At 40.4% G+C, this 14,317-nt stretch overlaps 3 protein-coding genes across 7 annotated transcripts; 1 reads left to right on the top strand and 2 right to left on the bottom strand.

The window, feature by feature from the left end:
- Positions 1 to 886: 886 nt before the first annotated feature.
- Positions 887 to 4,175, bottom strand: fosaa (v-fos FBJ murine osteosarcoma viral oncogene homolog Aa). The gene is made up of 4 exons (XM_058398897.1): positions 3,661 to 4,175; positions 2,720 to 2,929; positions 2,315 to 2,422; positions 887 to 2,206 (listed from the first exon to the last, which is right to left on the bottom strand). Exons 1-4 carry the CDS (start codon positions 3,742 to 3,744, stop codon positions 1,535 to 1,537), a joined length of 1,074 nt encoding a protein of 357 aa, XP_058254880.1. The 5' UTR covers positions 3,745 to 4,175; the 3' UTR covers positions 887 to 1,534.
- A 3,828-nt stretch (positions 4,176 to 8,003) lies between these two features.
- LOC131359227 (zinc finger C2HC domain-containing protein 1C-like) lies at positions 8,004 to 14,250 on the top strand. Of its 3 annotated transcripts, XM_058398896.1 has the most exons (4): positions 8,004 to 8,078; positions 11,877 to 11,945; positions 12,139 to 13,731; positions 13,896 to 14,250. In XM_058398896.1, the coding sequence occupies exons 2-4, from the start codon at positions 11,943 to 11,945 to the stop codon at positions 14,118 to 14,120; spliced, it is 1,821 nt and encodes a 606-aa protein (XP_058254879.1). In that variant the 5' UTR covers positions 8,004 to 8,078; positions 11,877 to 11,942; the 3' UTR covers positions 14,121 to 14,250. The 3 variants fall into 3 exon arrangements, with proteins under 3 accessions (XP_058254879.1, XP_058254878.1, XP_058254877.1); XM_058398895.1 differs by lacking the exon at positions 8,004 to 8,078 and having other exon boundaries at positions 11,788 to 11,945; XM_058398894.1 differs by lacking the exon at positions 8,004 to 8,078 and having other exon boundaries at positions 11,789 to 11,945; positions 12,115 to 13,731.
- acyp1 (acylphosphatase 1, erythrocyte (common) type) lies at positions 10,476 to 11,669 on the bottom strand. Of its 3 annotated transcripts, XM_058398899.1 has the most exons (3): positions 11,509 to 11,669; positions 11,245 to 11,334; positions 10,483 to 10,825 (listed from the first exon to the last, which is right to left on the bottom strand). In XM_058398899.1, exons 1-3 carry the CDS (start codon positions 11,560 to 11,562, stop codon positions 10,610 to 10,612), a joined length of 360 nt encoding a protein of 119 aa, XP_058254882.1. In that variant the 5' UTR covers positions 11,563 to 11,669; the 3' UTR covers positions 10,483 to 10,609. The 3 variants fall into 3 exon arrangements, with proteins under 3 accessions (XP_058254884.1, XP_058254883.1, XP_058254882.1); XM_058398901.1 differs by lacking the exon at positions 11,245 to 11,334 and having other exon boundaries at positions 10,476 to 10,825; positions 11,509 to 11,662; XM_058398900.1 differs by having other exon boundaries at positions 10,482 to 10,825; positions 11,245 to 11,648.
- Positions 14,251 to 14,317: the final 67 nt, after the last annotated feature.

Raw genomic sequence — 14,317 nt, 5'->3', positions numbered from 1 at the left:
AATCTTAGCGCTACTGACAAGACACACTAGTTACAGTCCAGGCTAGCTCATATTTTATTAACCCACTCGTGCCATATACTTTTGCACCGCATATGATTCTCAACAGATTCTTTTTATCTAAAAAAAATAAAGGGTGAGATAGACCACTTAACATGATACTTCAGCCAACAGAGCTGGAGGTGTTGATGTCTGGTTACTGGCATTATGTTTAGAAGAGTTGATGAAACATACAATTAATCGCACAATCATTATAGGGACATCTGCCTTCACATGCACATGAATGTAATATGGAGCTGACCCGCCCTTTGCAGCTATAACACTATCAACTCTTCTGGGAAGGCTTTCCGCAAGGTTTAGGAGTGTGTTTATGGGAATATTTGACCATTGTGAGGTCAGGCACTGACGTTGGACGAGAAGGTCTACTGGCTCGCAGTCTCCGCTCTAATTCATCCCAAAGATGTTCTATCGGGTTAAGGTGTGCAAGTTCCTCCACACCAAACTTGCTCATCCATGTCTTTATGGACCTTTATGTTCAGAGCATGAAATTGTTTTGTATGCCGAAGCATTAAGAGTTCCTTTCACTGGAACTAAGAGGCCAAGCCCAAATCGCTGAAAAAAACAACACCTGAATTCAATGATTTGGAGGGGTGTCCCAAAACATTTGGCAATATAGTGTATCTTCATTTGTTTGACTCTAGGCTTTTTAATTTGGAGGTGGATCCAGAGCATATCCCAGAAACAATTGGTACCAGGGACATTTTTAGATAACTAATCCACCTACCGGCATCAGTGGTGGAGGAAGGAGGAAACCAGAGAACCTGGAGGAAACCCATGCAGACACAGGGAGAATAACACCAATGCCACATTGCATGAATATTTAATGTGATTATTAATTCATAAGAAATCAGTGCTCATTTAACTCTTCATCTGATGCACAAGTCAAAAAGTTATAAGGTAGAAAAATAAAGTATCATAAAATACATTTTGATTGATATACCACTCGATGTTTTCATGGAAAACTCTAAACATTATTAATGATGTCATAACACAGACTGCATGATGACACTGAGGTATGTAAGAACTGTCAAGAATATGTACTAAAGCACAACATTGATAAACTATTGCCATCAAAAAACACAAAACTGCACAGCGAACAGTGCACAATATACTGTAGCTTACAGAAGACCTCACAGAAGATCAAACAGATATAAAACTCTTACATACATATATATATTCATTTATATATATATTATTTTATATTAGATCTTTGTGCATGCTTTTTGAATCAGAATACAGTTCATAACTGTCCATAGGATAGGATTTCATAGATTTATTTTCATGCTCTTAGCTACATCAAGAGTATCTGGAAGAGGGTAAATGAGGTCTTTCCTAGTCGCATTACACATCTTGTGGATGCTACCGGCTTCATATCAATACCGCTCTTCTCGGATATCACAACACAGCGATATCTAGTAATTGAGATTGTGAAACCTTCCTTTTTGTTTGGATTTATATCAACAATTATAATCGATATTTATAATGCCAGGAGTGTAGGGGAGTTTAGAAGATCCACACCGGTATCAGATTTGGATAGCCCACTTTTGCAGCCATCCATTTCCTCAGTAAGACAGTCCAGCTCTGGACAGGCAAACGTAAAGATGGACAGGTAGTTGCTGCACGTCGGGGTGGAGGCACTCACCACAGGGGTGCTTAAAGGCTCCAGATCGTTGGCCACAGACTTATACAGGGTTTCCCAGTCTGTGAAGCCTAGGGAGCCATTAAGGTCAATGTCAGGGACTGAGCGTGCTTTTTCCACAGAGATCCGGTCCTCATCCACACTGCTAAGGATATTTTCCAACAGCTCCTCCTTGACGTCCAGTGATGGCTCAAGGTCGCACAGATTGACCTCTGCACTGGAGCACAGCAGGATATTCGAATTGCCTGAAATGGCTGTGGGTGGAACAGAAGGTGTCTCCAAGTCTTGTAGAGAAGGGGTGTCCTGCGCACCATCCTCTGGAAGTTGGCCAGATATCTCTGATGAAGGGAGAGGCTGTGGTGACTCTGGGAAAATGTTTTCCAGCTCTTCAGGCAGCTGGCATATAGGCTTGTGTGCAGCAAGAACATACTCAAGTCTCTCCTTTTCTTTTAGAAGATTTGCTATTTCTGCCTGCAAAGCTGCTTTGTCTTCTTCCAGTTTGTCTGTTTCCTACAAGAATTGAGTTAAAAAAAAAAAGAAAAGAAAAAAAAGTATTACTGAAATGTACATGGTAACATTTAAAATTTCGATTTGCAATACACTGGCATTTCAGCTTACAGCCTGCAAGGTGTCTGTCAGCTCTCTCCGTCTGTTCCTGCACTTTGCTGCAGCCATTTTATTTCTCTCTCTCCTTATTCTCTTCTTCTCCTCCTCTTCTGGCGTGAGCTGCTCGGCGGGAAAGACAGATTGTAAGTGATTACCATGATGGATCTAACCCATTTCAGCTGTAAGATCTTCCCATGGCAATACACCTTCAGGAAGAAATTCATCTTTCTCCGCACTGCGACTATAAATAACCCAGGTTATTGTTGTAGACACACCGTGAAGTGAATTTGAAGTGGATGTGTCCGGGCCAGGCATCATGCCATGCATGGCGCAGCTCTCAGGGACTATGAACATCTGATTAAGTCCAACTCATCATCAGAAAACAGGCTATGAAACAACAGTCGTGAGCAGACGTACCTGCTCGACTTTTCCCTTCCTGGCAGCGTTTTTCGCTTTGGCTCCACTCCTCTTGGCTGCAGTCTCTCCGGTTTCAGGTCTGGTCGCAGACGGGGAGACGGAGGTGATGATGGTCGGCTGCACCATCCACTGCAAGTCTGGACTGGTGGAGATCGCAGTTACTGTGGGGACAAACGGAGCCACGGGAGCCTCACCATCCGGCCCGGGGCCCTGCGTTCAGTGTAGCAGTGAAGCTGCTCATTAATCATATAGGTACAATATGTAGTGCGTAAAATAAGTACAGGTAAAGTTTTCGCCTTATTGACTTGATGTATTTGTTATGAATCTATTGCGTGGAAATCTTTCATCATCAACATATTCTGTCTATGAATTTAGCCTAGGTATGACGCCGTTGCGTGTAAGCAGAGGTCTTTCTTTAAGTTGCATGGTGTCCAAAAATAGTCTCCCTGATCAATATTTGACTTTTCCATTGTCGCTGACGTCAGCGCTGACGCAGAGCTGCTGCGGAGTCTCCACACAGAGAAGCGCTGCAGAGCCACTTCAACAGTGAAGCACGACAAAAACCATTTTTAACACAATCTCACATAATACCAAATATACAGTCTTATAGGCACGATCTGAAGAATGCATGCATTTAACTAGGAGATTAATGCATCCTATGATTATGATGATGACTCGGTTTTAAAATGGATTTATAATTTATCATTCTTTTTGATCTAAAATGTGCTGTCGTCAAGATCTCATCCTATTTTTATTTATTTTTTTAAAAACTACCATTTCACATTGAGCCTTGCGAATGAAGCACACAGACAGGCTTGTTATGACACAATTTGCATATCAGGATTCCTGCTCTTGCCATTGGACTGAAATGAAGCAGAGTACACCTATATGATTATATTATGTTATAATATAGGTGCTTGATGTCTAGTGATGTTGCTTACCTGTGAGGTCTCCATCAGCTCCCCGGCAGGAGATGCAGAACTGCAGCGTGACACAGACTCCACACCGACTTTGCTAAGGATCATTTCTCCACGTAGGCACGTTTCCAGAAGAAAAAAAAAGAAAAGAAATTGACCAGGGATCCGCTCTGTCAGTCTTGCTTCCCTGATTCCAGTCTCCCTTTTCCAGGTTTATATATAAACCTGGTCAATGATAAGCCTGGTATACAAGCCCCTCCTATATATATTCCCTCAGAATTTTATGAATGAACCGAGACTGTACCATTTTGAATGCGGGGAGCATCTTTTCACAATATAACAAAGCACCTGCCTCGACAAACCGATACATCCTCTTATAGTCTAAGTTTAATACCAAAATTATTGCAAAAAGATTTAGATCAAGCGTTATTTTATTTTCCTGCATAATACTGTGTTATTACTGGACCTTTGTTGGACCCTCCTGTGAAAGGACATTTGCAACATGTTCATTCATAAAATACTGATGCACCCCAAGTGCTCTAAAATCCAACAACATTCCAAATGCACTTTTGTTTTATTTTATAAAATATGGGAATGTGTGGGGAATAATATGTTATGCTGATTACAATAAAACAGCCAGTGTAATACATTTTGACTGGTTGCTACCAGCATATTTGCTCTTTCCATGGCAACTAGATCTTGCATGAGAAATCTCTGATACATACGGATATGAAACTCGTAATCAAATATATTATAATGTCATAAAGTCATTAGACCTATAAATTGGAGTATGAAGTGTATTTACACAGGGTGGAAACAGCATTAGGCAGCTTCCCTTGCTGCGCTGCATCTAATTGCAATTCTGCTCAAGCATCATAACCTCTGGGATGCCAGTTTTTTTGTTTTTGTTTTTAAATTAGGAACAGGAAAGGTTGCATGCGTGTTTGGCAGATAGAATACGCTTGGAATTAAGATTATGCACATAAATAACATTTTAAAATATTCTGTACGTGTATTTAAGGTCGCTGTCTTGGTTTAATAATCGGTCTCTTTACAGTCAATTCCACCGCTCATAGAAGTTCTGAAAGAATCCAATCTGGCAACCCGGGCTCATCCTGTGAATCTTTTCTGTTGCACCCACGTCCTGTAGTGACGCAATAGCGTTGGACGGAAAGTTGGCCATATAAGGACAGTGACGTACTGGGATTCCATTTTTGAGTCTCTAATAAAAGTTTATACAAGGGATATACCTAAATGATACTGAGGGGTAGATAGCTGTGACATAAGTTTTATTTTATTATATTCAGAATGCATATACACTTGGAGTAGCTCTTAGAGGACTCTATCACATATAAGTCTATATACAGTCTATATTCTATGTTCAGGGTAGCACATTTATACCCTTTTTAAATAGACCTTGTTACCCCAACTGTCCTGATCTCAAAGCACATTTCTGAGAGGACTCCACACTAAACTGTGCGCCGTCTTGAGGAGTGGTACACTCTGTATTTAGCTTTAGTAACATAAATGCAGTGTACATTATTTAAGGTACAGTATTGGACATTATGAACCACTCAAGCACCTTTAATTAAGTGTAATACTTTTAAGGTTCACTTTATGCACCATTCCACACTGAAGGAAGCACTTCTGATGATACTAAGGTATTGTTTATTACCCATAATTCTTATGAGATTGTATTACTTTGATGCAAAATAAATAAATCACATCTAGTGAATAGTGACATATTACATCCTCCCCGTATCAGGAAATACACAGCAACTAAGTATCCAATATAATAATGCCATTGTGTGACCTTTCATTTTATACCATATCCTGTATTAATTAGATGGTTCCACCTATTAGTGTGCTCTTCTCTTGGAAATGTTGCCACATCACTTGTACCAGGTAGTCAAAATGACAAACAGGCATACTGGACATATTGCTCAAGATTCACTAATTAACAGCTACAGCACACCTGCTGTGATCTAAGAAGAGGTGCTGTTACCAGCGATGTCTGCAATAAAACATGTCACTTGCTCTATTCCTTCAATTTGAAAAAGAAAGCTGGAGATGTGATACATAATGTGCACAGAAAACATCGCAACCCCTAACCCCTTTGCCCTTTTCAAAGAAATGTAGCATACAACATTGTTTATAGATATCATAATTTTAACATTACTACCGACCTTCTGCCAAAAAATGTGTTTAAACATATCTGAATTACCTACTTAGGTTTATAGATGACTGTTTTCAGCAGCCACCCACTTCAGGAACATGTGGTATTGATTACAGTTAGAAAAATAAGAATGTGTTATGCATTACATACAGTCCGCTCTGAAAGTATAGGAACAGCAAGGCTAATTCTTTGGTGTGTTTTTTTGCTATATGCTAAAGACATTTGTTTTTGAGATCAAAAGATGAATGTGAGTCGATTGCTCAAAATGTCAGTTTTCATTTCCTGAGATTTACATCCAGATGTTTTAGATAATTTTGCACCTTTTGTTAGAACCCACACCCTTGTCAAGTGATTGGAAATATTAGAATATGTGACTGATTATTTCCCATGTAACCTATTAGACTGAGTGTTCAAACAATTAAAAGCATTAAATGCCTACATTAGGTTTGAGACCTGGGTTTTGACTTTGAAGACTGCATTTGTTGTTAAAAATGATAAACATGAAGAAAGGTGCTGAGGGAAAAGCAAGCAATTTTGAAGCTGAGAAAAGAGGAAAAATCAGTCAGAGCCATTGCGCAAGCACTGGGCAGTCCTAAAAACAACAAGTTCTGAATAAGAAAGAATCCACTGGTGTACTAACAACCAGACACTGAACGGGTCAGCCAAGGAAAACAACAGTAGTTGATGGTAGAAACATTGTGGGAGCTGTAAAAAAAAAACACACACACACACACACACACATACACACACATACTAACCAACAGTCAGTGATATCATTAACAACCTCCACAAAGCAGAGGTGAAGATATCACAATCCACCATTCAAAGAGGAGGAAGAAGGCCAGATTGGGATTTGCAAAGGAATACAGAGATGAGCCTCAAAGGTTCTGGAGCAAGATTAACGTTCATCCAAGTGTGGAGAAAGAAAGCATCTGCTGGTGATTCATAACATACAAGCTTCCAGCGTGGTGGAGGTAGTGTCATGGCTTGGGTCTGCATGGCTGCTTCTGGAACAGACTCACTTATCTTTATGGATGATGTAACTGTTTATGATACTAAAGAGGGTAAATATTAAGCTGTAAATATTTGTAACATTCCTTAACTAAGCAACATTCTTGAGTGGACTTATTGCGCAATAAAAGGTACAGGATTACTATATCAGTTGTTGCGTAAGTTTGTGCGTAAATGTAGGCTGTTTTATTTGGCCCTTGTCTATGTGAGGAGGTTCTGGGCATGAGCTCCTCATATCCATGTAAGCTTCCTCTTGGTTTCCCAGTTTGCTGGCTCCCAAAACCATTGAAGTAGGTGGACTGGCTAAGCTTAGATTAAGCCCCTAGCTGTGAATGTGTGTGTGTGTGTGTGTGTGAGCATAGTGAACTGGCATCCCATCCAGTGCATATTCCCACCTTGAACCTAGATAGGTCTTGGATCCACCTTGACCATGACTACAAGATTTACACTGTTTAATTTCCAGACAATTGCAGAAAAAAAAGACATCAGCAAATTATCGTTTTCTATTTAAGAGATCTGACCTAATTCAGAGCTGATGATAAGCTAATCAATGTGCAGTCAATAGGAAAATGTTCACCTCTGCCGAACAGAGAGTCTCAGAACCGCAGTCAAGAAACCCTTCCATGTTTTATTCTCAAAAGCATGGGTGTCAGACTGGACAGCCAAAGCAATGCAGAGTTTAGCATTCCACCTCATCTAACACATCTGATTCAGCTCATCAGGCAATTACTAAGGATTTCATAACGTAAATTTGGTGTGTTAGTGGTAGAAATAAACACACATCTAAGCAAAGCCCCCCCCCCCCAGACCAGGATTTTGACGCACGAGAAAGACGTTTCTGAAATGAAATTTGCCATCACACCTATGACATGTTTGAGGTTTGTTTTGGGAGCAAATCTCTCATTTTATCTTACACATGCGCTCCAGTAGCGGTAGTTAGTGTACAGTAGGGGAGCCAAGCATTGCAAGAGCTTTTCGAAATGGACTTAAAATTATACATGGTGCAAGGTTCCATATGGGTGGCTTGGATTGTTGAGCCTTTAAAAAAAAAAAAAAAAAAAAAAAGACAGTGTACAAGACATGCAGCCAGGCTTGGATTGGGAAGGAGAGAGGTGGAGGGGGAATAGTCATTTCCTGGAATGTTTGGCTCTCTCACAATAAGTCTTTTCATTCTGGGGTCTAGGTACTGGGAGGGTCCTAGACCAGCTGGTCAATTTAAACATGAAACATCGTGGAAGCAAAGAATTATGGAGAGGTAAGTATCTGCTGCCAGCATACCAATATGAAAGCAATAAGATTTATGGTGCGAGTTTGTGCACTGCATTTTTGTAGACTCATGAAGAGCCTTTGTGCATTTGTTTTGTTCTGTTTTGTGATTTTATTATGTTTTGTTCAGGATCAGTTTAACCCCCTCCCTCCCTTTTTTTTTTTTTTTTTATAAATTGTGACCTTTTACTTCAGAAATGATTGGCAGAATTTGAAAAGCTTATAAAACCGAAGTAACTGCTTAAATATCCAGAGCCAAGTTTTGGCGGCTACAGGTTTTACATTCTTTCCTTTAATAACGACATACATTTCCTGTTAGTTCTACTGTAGTTACTAGATTATTCATGGTGGTTGCTGTATAATATGCTTTAACATTAATTACTGAATAATGAGCCGGCACCTACTTGAATCTATATTTTTCCTGCATGATAAAAAAAAAAAAAGAGTGGGATCAGAATGGTGAGCCTTTAGTCAGTTATAAGAATCAGATGTTTTTTTATTTTTTCACTGTGGTCTAGTGTTGCACAGTAATCACACACTGCAGAGCCCGTTTAAAGAGACTGTAAATGGTTTATGTTGCCGAAAAGTCAAACAATTTGGATTAGTATGTGTTTATATGTTCTCCAGGTTTGAAATAATGCCACTATACGCACAAATAAGTATTAGGAAACGTTTCTATTGGTCATGTGTTTCCTGTTACACTGTTGGTAAAAATGATGAGACTATGGCAATCAAATTAGAAATGAGTCCACGACAGAGTCTGGTGCACACACACACGCCAGAAACTCTGCACAGAGAGTAACGCAGGCTCAGACATTAAAAGTCGATACCCAAATGGATTAGAGGTCAAATGTCAAATTGAAAGCAGATAACCAAGTAACACAAAACCCTAAGAAGGACCACAATGAATGAGTCAGACATCACCAGCATCACTGTGTGTGCAGGAACATCATACCACAAATCCTGAAACAGCACATATATTACAGCATCACAACCTCATCCTCACTCCATGGAAGACTTGTTGCTGAAAAGGCATTTCACCATCCTGGTCGAAATGATGTCATGTCTCCTCCTAGATTATTTACTATTACTTTTGTTGACTGTTTTCTTTTCACATTAAAGGTTTTTTTTTTACTATTACATTTCTGACCAATGCTTTCTGATCATGTGGGGATTAAATTTGATGTGTCTAGGCCCCTGTTGTTTGTTTTGGAGGGTTTCTTCCTTCAGTCTCCCCTTCAGGAGGTGAATTGTTGCTCAATGGGGTTAAGGTCTGGTGACTAACTTGGCCAGTCTAAAACCTTCTACTTTTTTTCCCCTTGATGAAGTCCTGTGTTGTGTTGGCAGTGTGTTTTGGGTCACTGTCTTGCTGCAGGAAGTTCCTCCTAATGAGATCGGATGCATTTCCCTGTAAACTGCCAGACAAAATGTTTACATCATCAATAAAGATTAGCGAGTCTGTTCCAGTTCATGCATGCCCAAGCCATGACACTACCACCACTGTGCCCAGACTGACAAACTTGTATGTTTTGGATCAAGAGCAGATCCTTTCTTTCTCCACATTTTGGCCTTTCTGTCACTTTGGTAGAGGTTCATCTTCCTCTGATTGATTTTCCCTCTTTTCTCAGCTTTAAAATGGCTTGCTTTTCCAACCATAGATAGCGTCGGCTCTATGGTCTTCATGTTTTCAAACAACAAATGCAGTCTTCACAGGCAAACAGTTAATCTAACAGGGTGCGCCGGGGCAACAAGAAATACACCAATGAATGAAAAATGGATCTTAAACAGAAGGTACCCACTTCTGGAATCACTCACTGTATGTGGCTTCATAAGCAAAAACAAATTTAGTGAATCTGTGAGTGTGATCAGACTTCTGAATCCCTGTGGTCTGCCCTATGAATAATTTTACATAATAAAAAATTACAACTAATGCCACTTGTTCAAATGTCCTAATACGGTGTGCATAATAAATACACTACATTGCCAAAAGTTTTGGGACACCCCTCAGGCCAACTCCATAATAAATTCACGCGCATGTAAAGGCAGCTCTAATTCATCCCAAAGGTGTTCTGTCAGGTTGAGGTCAGGACTCTGTGCAGGCCAGTCATGTTCCTCCACACCAAACTCACTCATCCATGTCTTTATGGACCTTGCTTTGTGCACTGGTGTGCAGTCATGTTGGAACAGGAAGGGGTCATCCCCAATCTGTTCCACAAAGATGGGAGCATGAAATTGTCCAAAATGTCTTGGTATGCCGAAGCATTAAGTGTTCCTTTCGCTGAACCAAAGGGGCCAAGCCCAACCACTGATTTCAATGATTTGGAGGGGTGTCCCAAAACCTTTGGCAATATAGTATAACAGGTGTGCGTAAAGATCACATCAAAAGAGAAGGGCTTTTTTTTTTAAGTGTATGATTTATTACTGCACATGATAGGTACAGCCTGCCCCTTCATCGGAGTGTATTTTCAGTGTAACAGACAAATAGCTCACATCACAAGTCCATTCATTTACTGCACTGCTTTAGTGAGTAACCTTGAAATCCTTGAAAGCCAGGTTCTCTATTTTCTTCTCGTTACTGAAATCGGCTTTTATGATCCTGGACTGTGGACTGCCGGTGGTCTTCAGCCACTCCTGCATCTGTCTGACTTTGGATGCAGGGCCTTGCAGCTGACCCTGTACCGTTCCAGCCGGAGTGTTCTGCACCCAGCCGACCAAACCCAACTTCTTCCCCTCAGACTGAAAACATACACAGATTACAAATCATGTTCTCTTAAAGAGAGGGAGGTCTGTGAAGCAAAGCCAGGCAATGGGTGACCTTTTTTTTGAGTTTAATAATGGTAGATTGTGATTTTCAACGCTATCGGTAACTTCTTCAATACGTTTAAGCCAAAGTAACAAGAATAGAGATAAATAATGTCTACTTAATAGATCTAATTTGTTCAGTCAGTGGAAAGTTCAGGAATATAAAAGCTTCATGACTTACTTTAAATATAATAACGTTATCTATTTATTAATGGTTCGTTAAACAGCATGCAACTTGTACTACACTGTAACTGGGTCACTTTAATTTATTTTTACAGTTGCAAGAAGCCCTGGTCCATATGAATGACGATTGCAATATATCAGACAGGTGTGATGTACACCGTTGACCTTACCTGAGTATATTTTCGAAAAAACACTCCCTGGACCCTGCCATATACTTCATAATCTACTGACAGCAGCTCCTCTGTAGACATGGTTACGGTCTGGATGGAGGATAAATGTCTATTTATAAATAAACCCGCTAATGCATTAGCATGCTAACGTGAAAGTAGCTTATGCTTTGCTGCTATTCGTGCTTGCTAATGCTAGACACTACAGAATTAATGCAAGGTCAAACTACAGACGCAAAGAACGGGGTTTTGGAAACAGGCTTGTACCTTCCAGAGCAATAGATTTAAAGATAGCCTCGTAAACAGTTGTGTTTTATTCATAGGTAGAAGAAAACATCGTCCACTCTCAGCCGGCGGTGCGGTGTCCGTTTATGGTAACTGATCCGAACGCTAAATGAGTCGATTCTTCGTTTCTAATAACTTGGAAATGGAGCGTCGACTCCGAAGCTTCAGAATCGATTCCGCACTCGAGTCATGTCAACGTCAGTGCTCAGGGACCAATGAAATAAGTGAAGAGGTTTGTTTGCTGGTCACCAAGGCGACTTGTATCAACAGATCGTTCTGAATTATCTTTCTGAACAGTCAAGTCGGATTGTTAACTAGTTGGGATGTTGTTGTTTTGTTTAAAATCCTAGACAACACAAGGCCTTGTTGGGAAATTGAGAGAAAAAGCGACCGTCTGATAAGCTACAGTGTTATTTATGGTAAGGTGAAATATATACAGCAGGTGATCAAGATATATTAATTATATGATGTTTATAGATTTAATTATAGAATATATTATAGAATATATGTGTTTTTCTTTTTATTTTGTCTTCTGTCTGAAATTTTGTAATCACGCTCGGTATGTTGTGGTTGCACATGATGCACCAGGCTGACTCTTTTCCTTTCTTCAAGAACATGGTGGTATGGGAAAAACTTCCACCCCTGACAAGAGAAGGCTTGGGTTACAGTTCACCATCTCCCTTTAGACCGAATGAACACAAGAAGAGAAAAGGGGCTGTGATGAAAGACTGCCAGGAAGACATTTTCTTCTATAACAATTGGCCTAATCCTGTCCAAAGAAGGCACGACTCTCCAAGGCGGAAAATATATTCTGAGCATTCTGAGGAAAAGAGAAATACTTTATTGGCAGGATCTGAAATGGACTCTATCTTCCCTCTAAAGCCTGGATGCCACAGAATGCCACTGAACCCAAGTGACTGCCAAGCAGATCGTGATTACTTTATACAAAAAGACAAAACCAGCCTTAAGGAGCACTCACAACATAGTGAGCAGACCAGAAACAGGAGACAGGACAAATATGATCAGTGTAAATTGGAGCATTTTGATAGTGACTACAATGACCTACCCAGAGAAAGCGGTGAAACCAATGTCAAGTCACTCAACGGGTACCGGGTATCACACAAGGGCAGACTTTATGAAAATGAGATGCGACTGACAAAGGAAATACGCAAAAAGGAAATTTTATTACAAGAAAAGTTGTTAAAAGCGGCAGAAAGAATGAGGCAGGTTCAACTGAGAAATGCATTCGAAGACAAGGTGAAAGAGGAGCAGAGGAACACAGACAGAACAGAAAACAGTTTATTTTACGCAGAGAAAGGAAACTGGGACTGGGAGAGCACCAGAGGCAGGGCTTTAGGAGGCAGAAGACATGAAGGAAAACAAGAAGGATTCAACAACTGGGTTACAGGGAAAGATGGTAAAGAAAGACAGGAGAATCATGTGAAAGAGACACATGCTACTCAGAAAGAGAAAAGCAAAAAAGGAATAGAGAGGGAGGACAGGGGGAGAAATACTCACAGAACCACAAAAACTGTGGAAAAGGAATGGGACCATTTTGAAGAAATGACGAGGCAGACGCAGGAAAGGGCAAGAACTGAAAGAGACAAAACAAGGAGACAAAGAGCTGTGCAACGGTGGAATAATGATATGAGAGAATGGGAGCAGAGAGACTGGCAGGACAAAGAAATACTGAGAGCGTATGATGGAGAAAAGAGAAGACGTGAACGGCTGAAGCTTAAGAAAGAAGTAGATATCGGCGACGAGGATCAGAAATGGGACAGAATGGACAAATTTGCTTTAAATTCACATATTAAAGGGAAATCTGTCTCCAACCATGATAAATGGAATGTGCTTATAAAGGACCATTTTGCACCTCAAGACAGAGTGCATCAGTACAGTCACAGAGCTGCAGAGGAGATGCCTCTCAAACAGCCACTCCCTGAGGCTGGTCCAAGCACTCAGAAGGGTAAAAGGCTCCTGCAAGAGCAACTCAGTCAAGAAAGCAATCCGGACGCTGATTTCCAACTTGTACGTTGTGAAGTATGTAACAGAAAGTTTAGAGAAGATCGTCTGGAGAAGCATATCAGCATTTGTCAGAAAACACAAAAACCTAAACGTCAAGTCTTCAACTCTTCACAGTACCGGGCCAAAGGCACTGAGCTAGAGGAGTTTATGAAGACAAATGGTCAAAGTAAAACACCAGAGGTAAGGTTAAACTGTTACTGTACACTGCCATTATATGCAAATTAATTTTTTGACAGATTAAAATCTTTGCATGTAGCCCAGACACACATTTATGATTACAGGTTGGTTTTAGATACTATACTATACATTACTGCTTACATTTTTATTTTTATTTATATCCCCAGCGCAAAAAGAGTAACTGGCGTCAAAAACACGAGGCTTTCGTTCGCAACATACGCCAGGCTCGTGGACCTGCAGTCGGAGGCTTTAAGCCAAGTGAGGATCTGAATCCAGATTATGTAACCTGCCCCCACTGTAGCAGACGTTTTGCCCCTGGTCCAGCTGAGAGGCACATTCCAAAATGCCAGTACATCAAGAGCAGACCTCCAGCTCCGAGGCAGCGTCAGTAAGCGTGATTGGCAGGGATTGTATAGTGATGTATTTTTTTTTGCCTTTTAGTAAAATGTTTCAATGAATTACCACTGCCCATAAAACTAAATGAGACTGAAATAATTCAGACAAAAATAAACCTGTAAACACAAAACAAATCTGAGGTGTCATTGTCTGGGCTAACAGCTGATTGATGACAATCAGCAGGAGATGATTA

Source organism: Hemibagrus wyckioides, linkage group LG09, assembly GCF_019097595.1.
Source record: "Hemibagrus wyckioides isolate EC202008001 linkage group LG09, SWU_Hwy_1.0, whole genome shotgun sequence".
NCBI classification, from domain to species: Eukaryota; Metazoa; Chordata; class Actinopteri; order Siluriformes; family Bagridae; genus Hemibagrus; species Hemibagrus wyckioides.
Note: the sequence above shows the minus strand (reverse complement) of the source record. Positions and strands in the feature narration are given on the sequence as shown.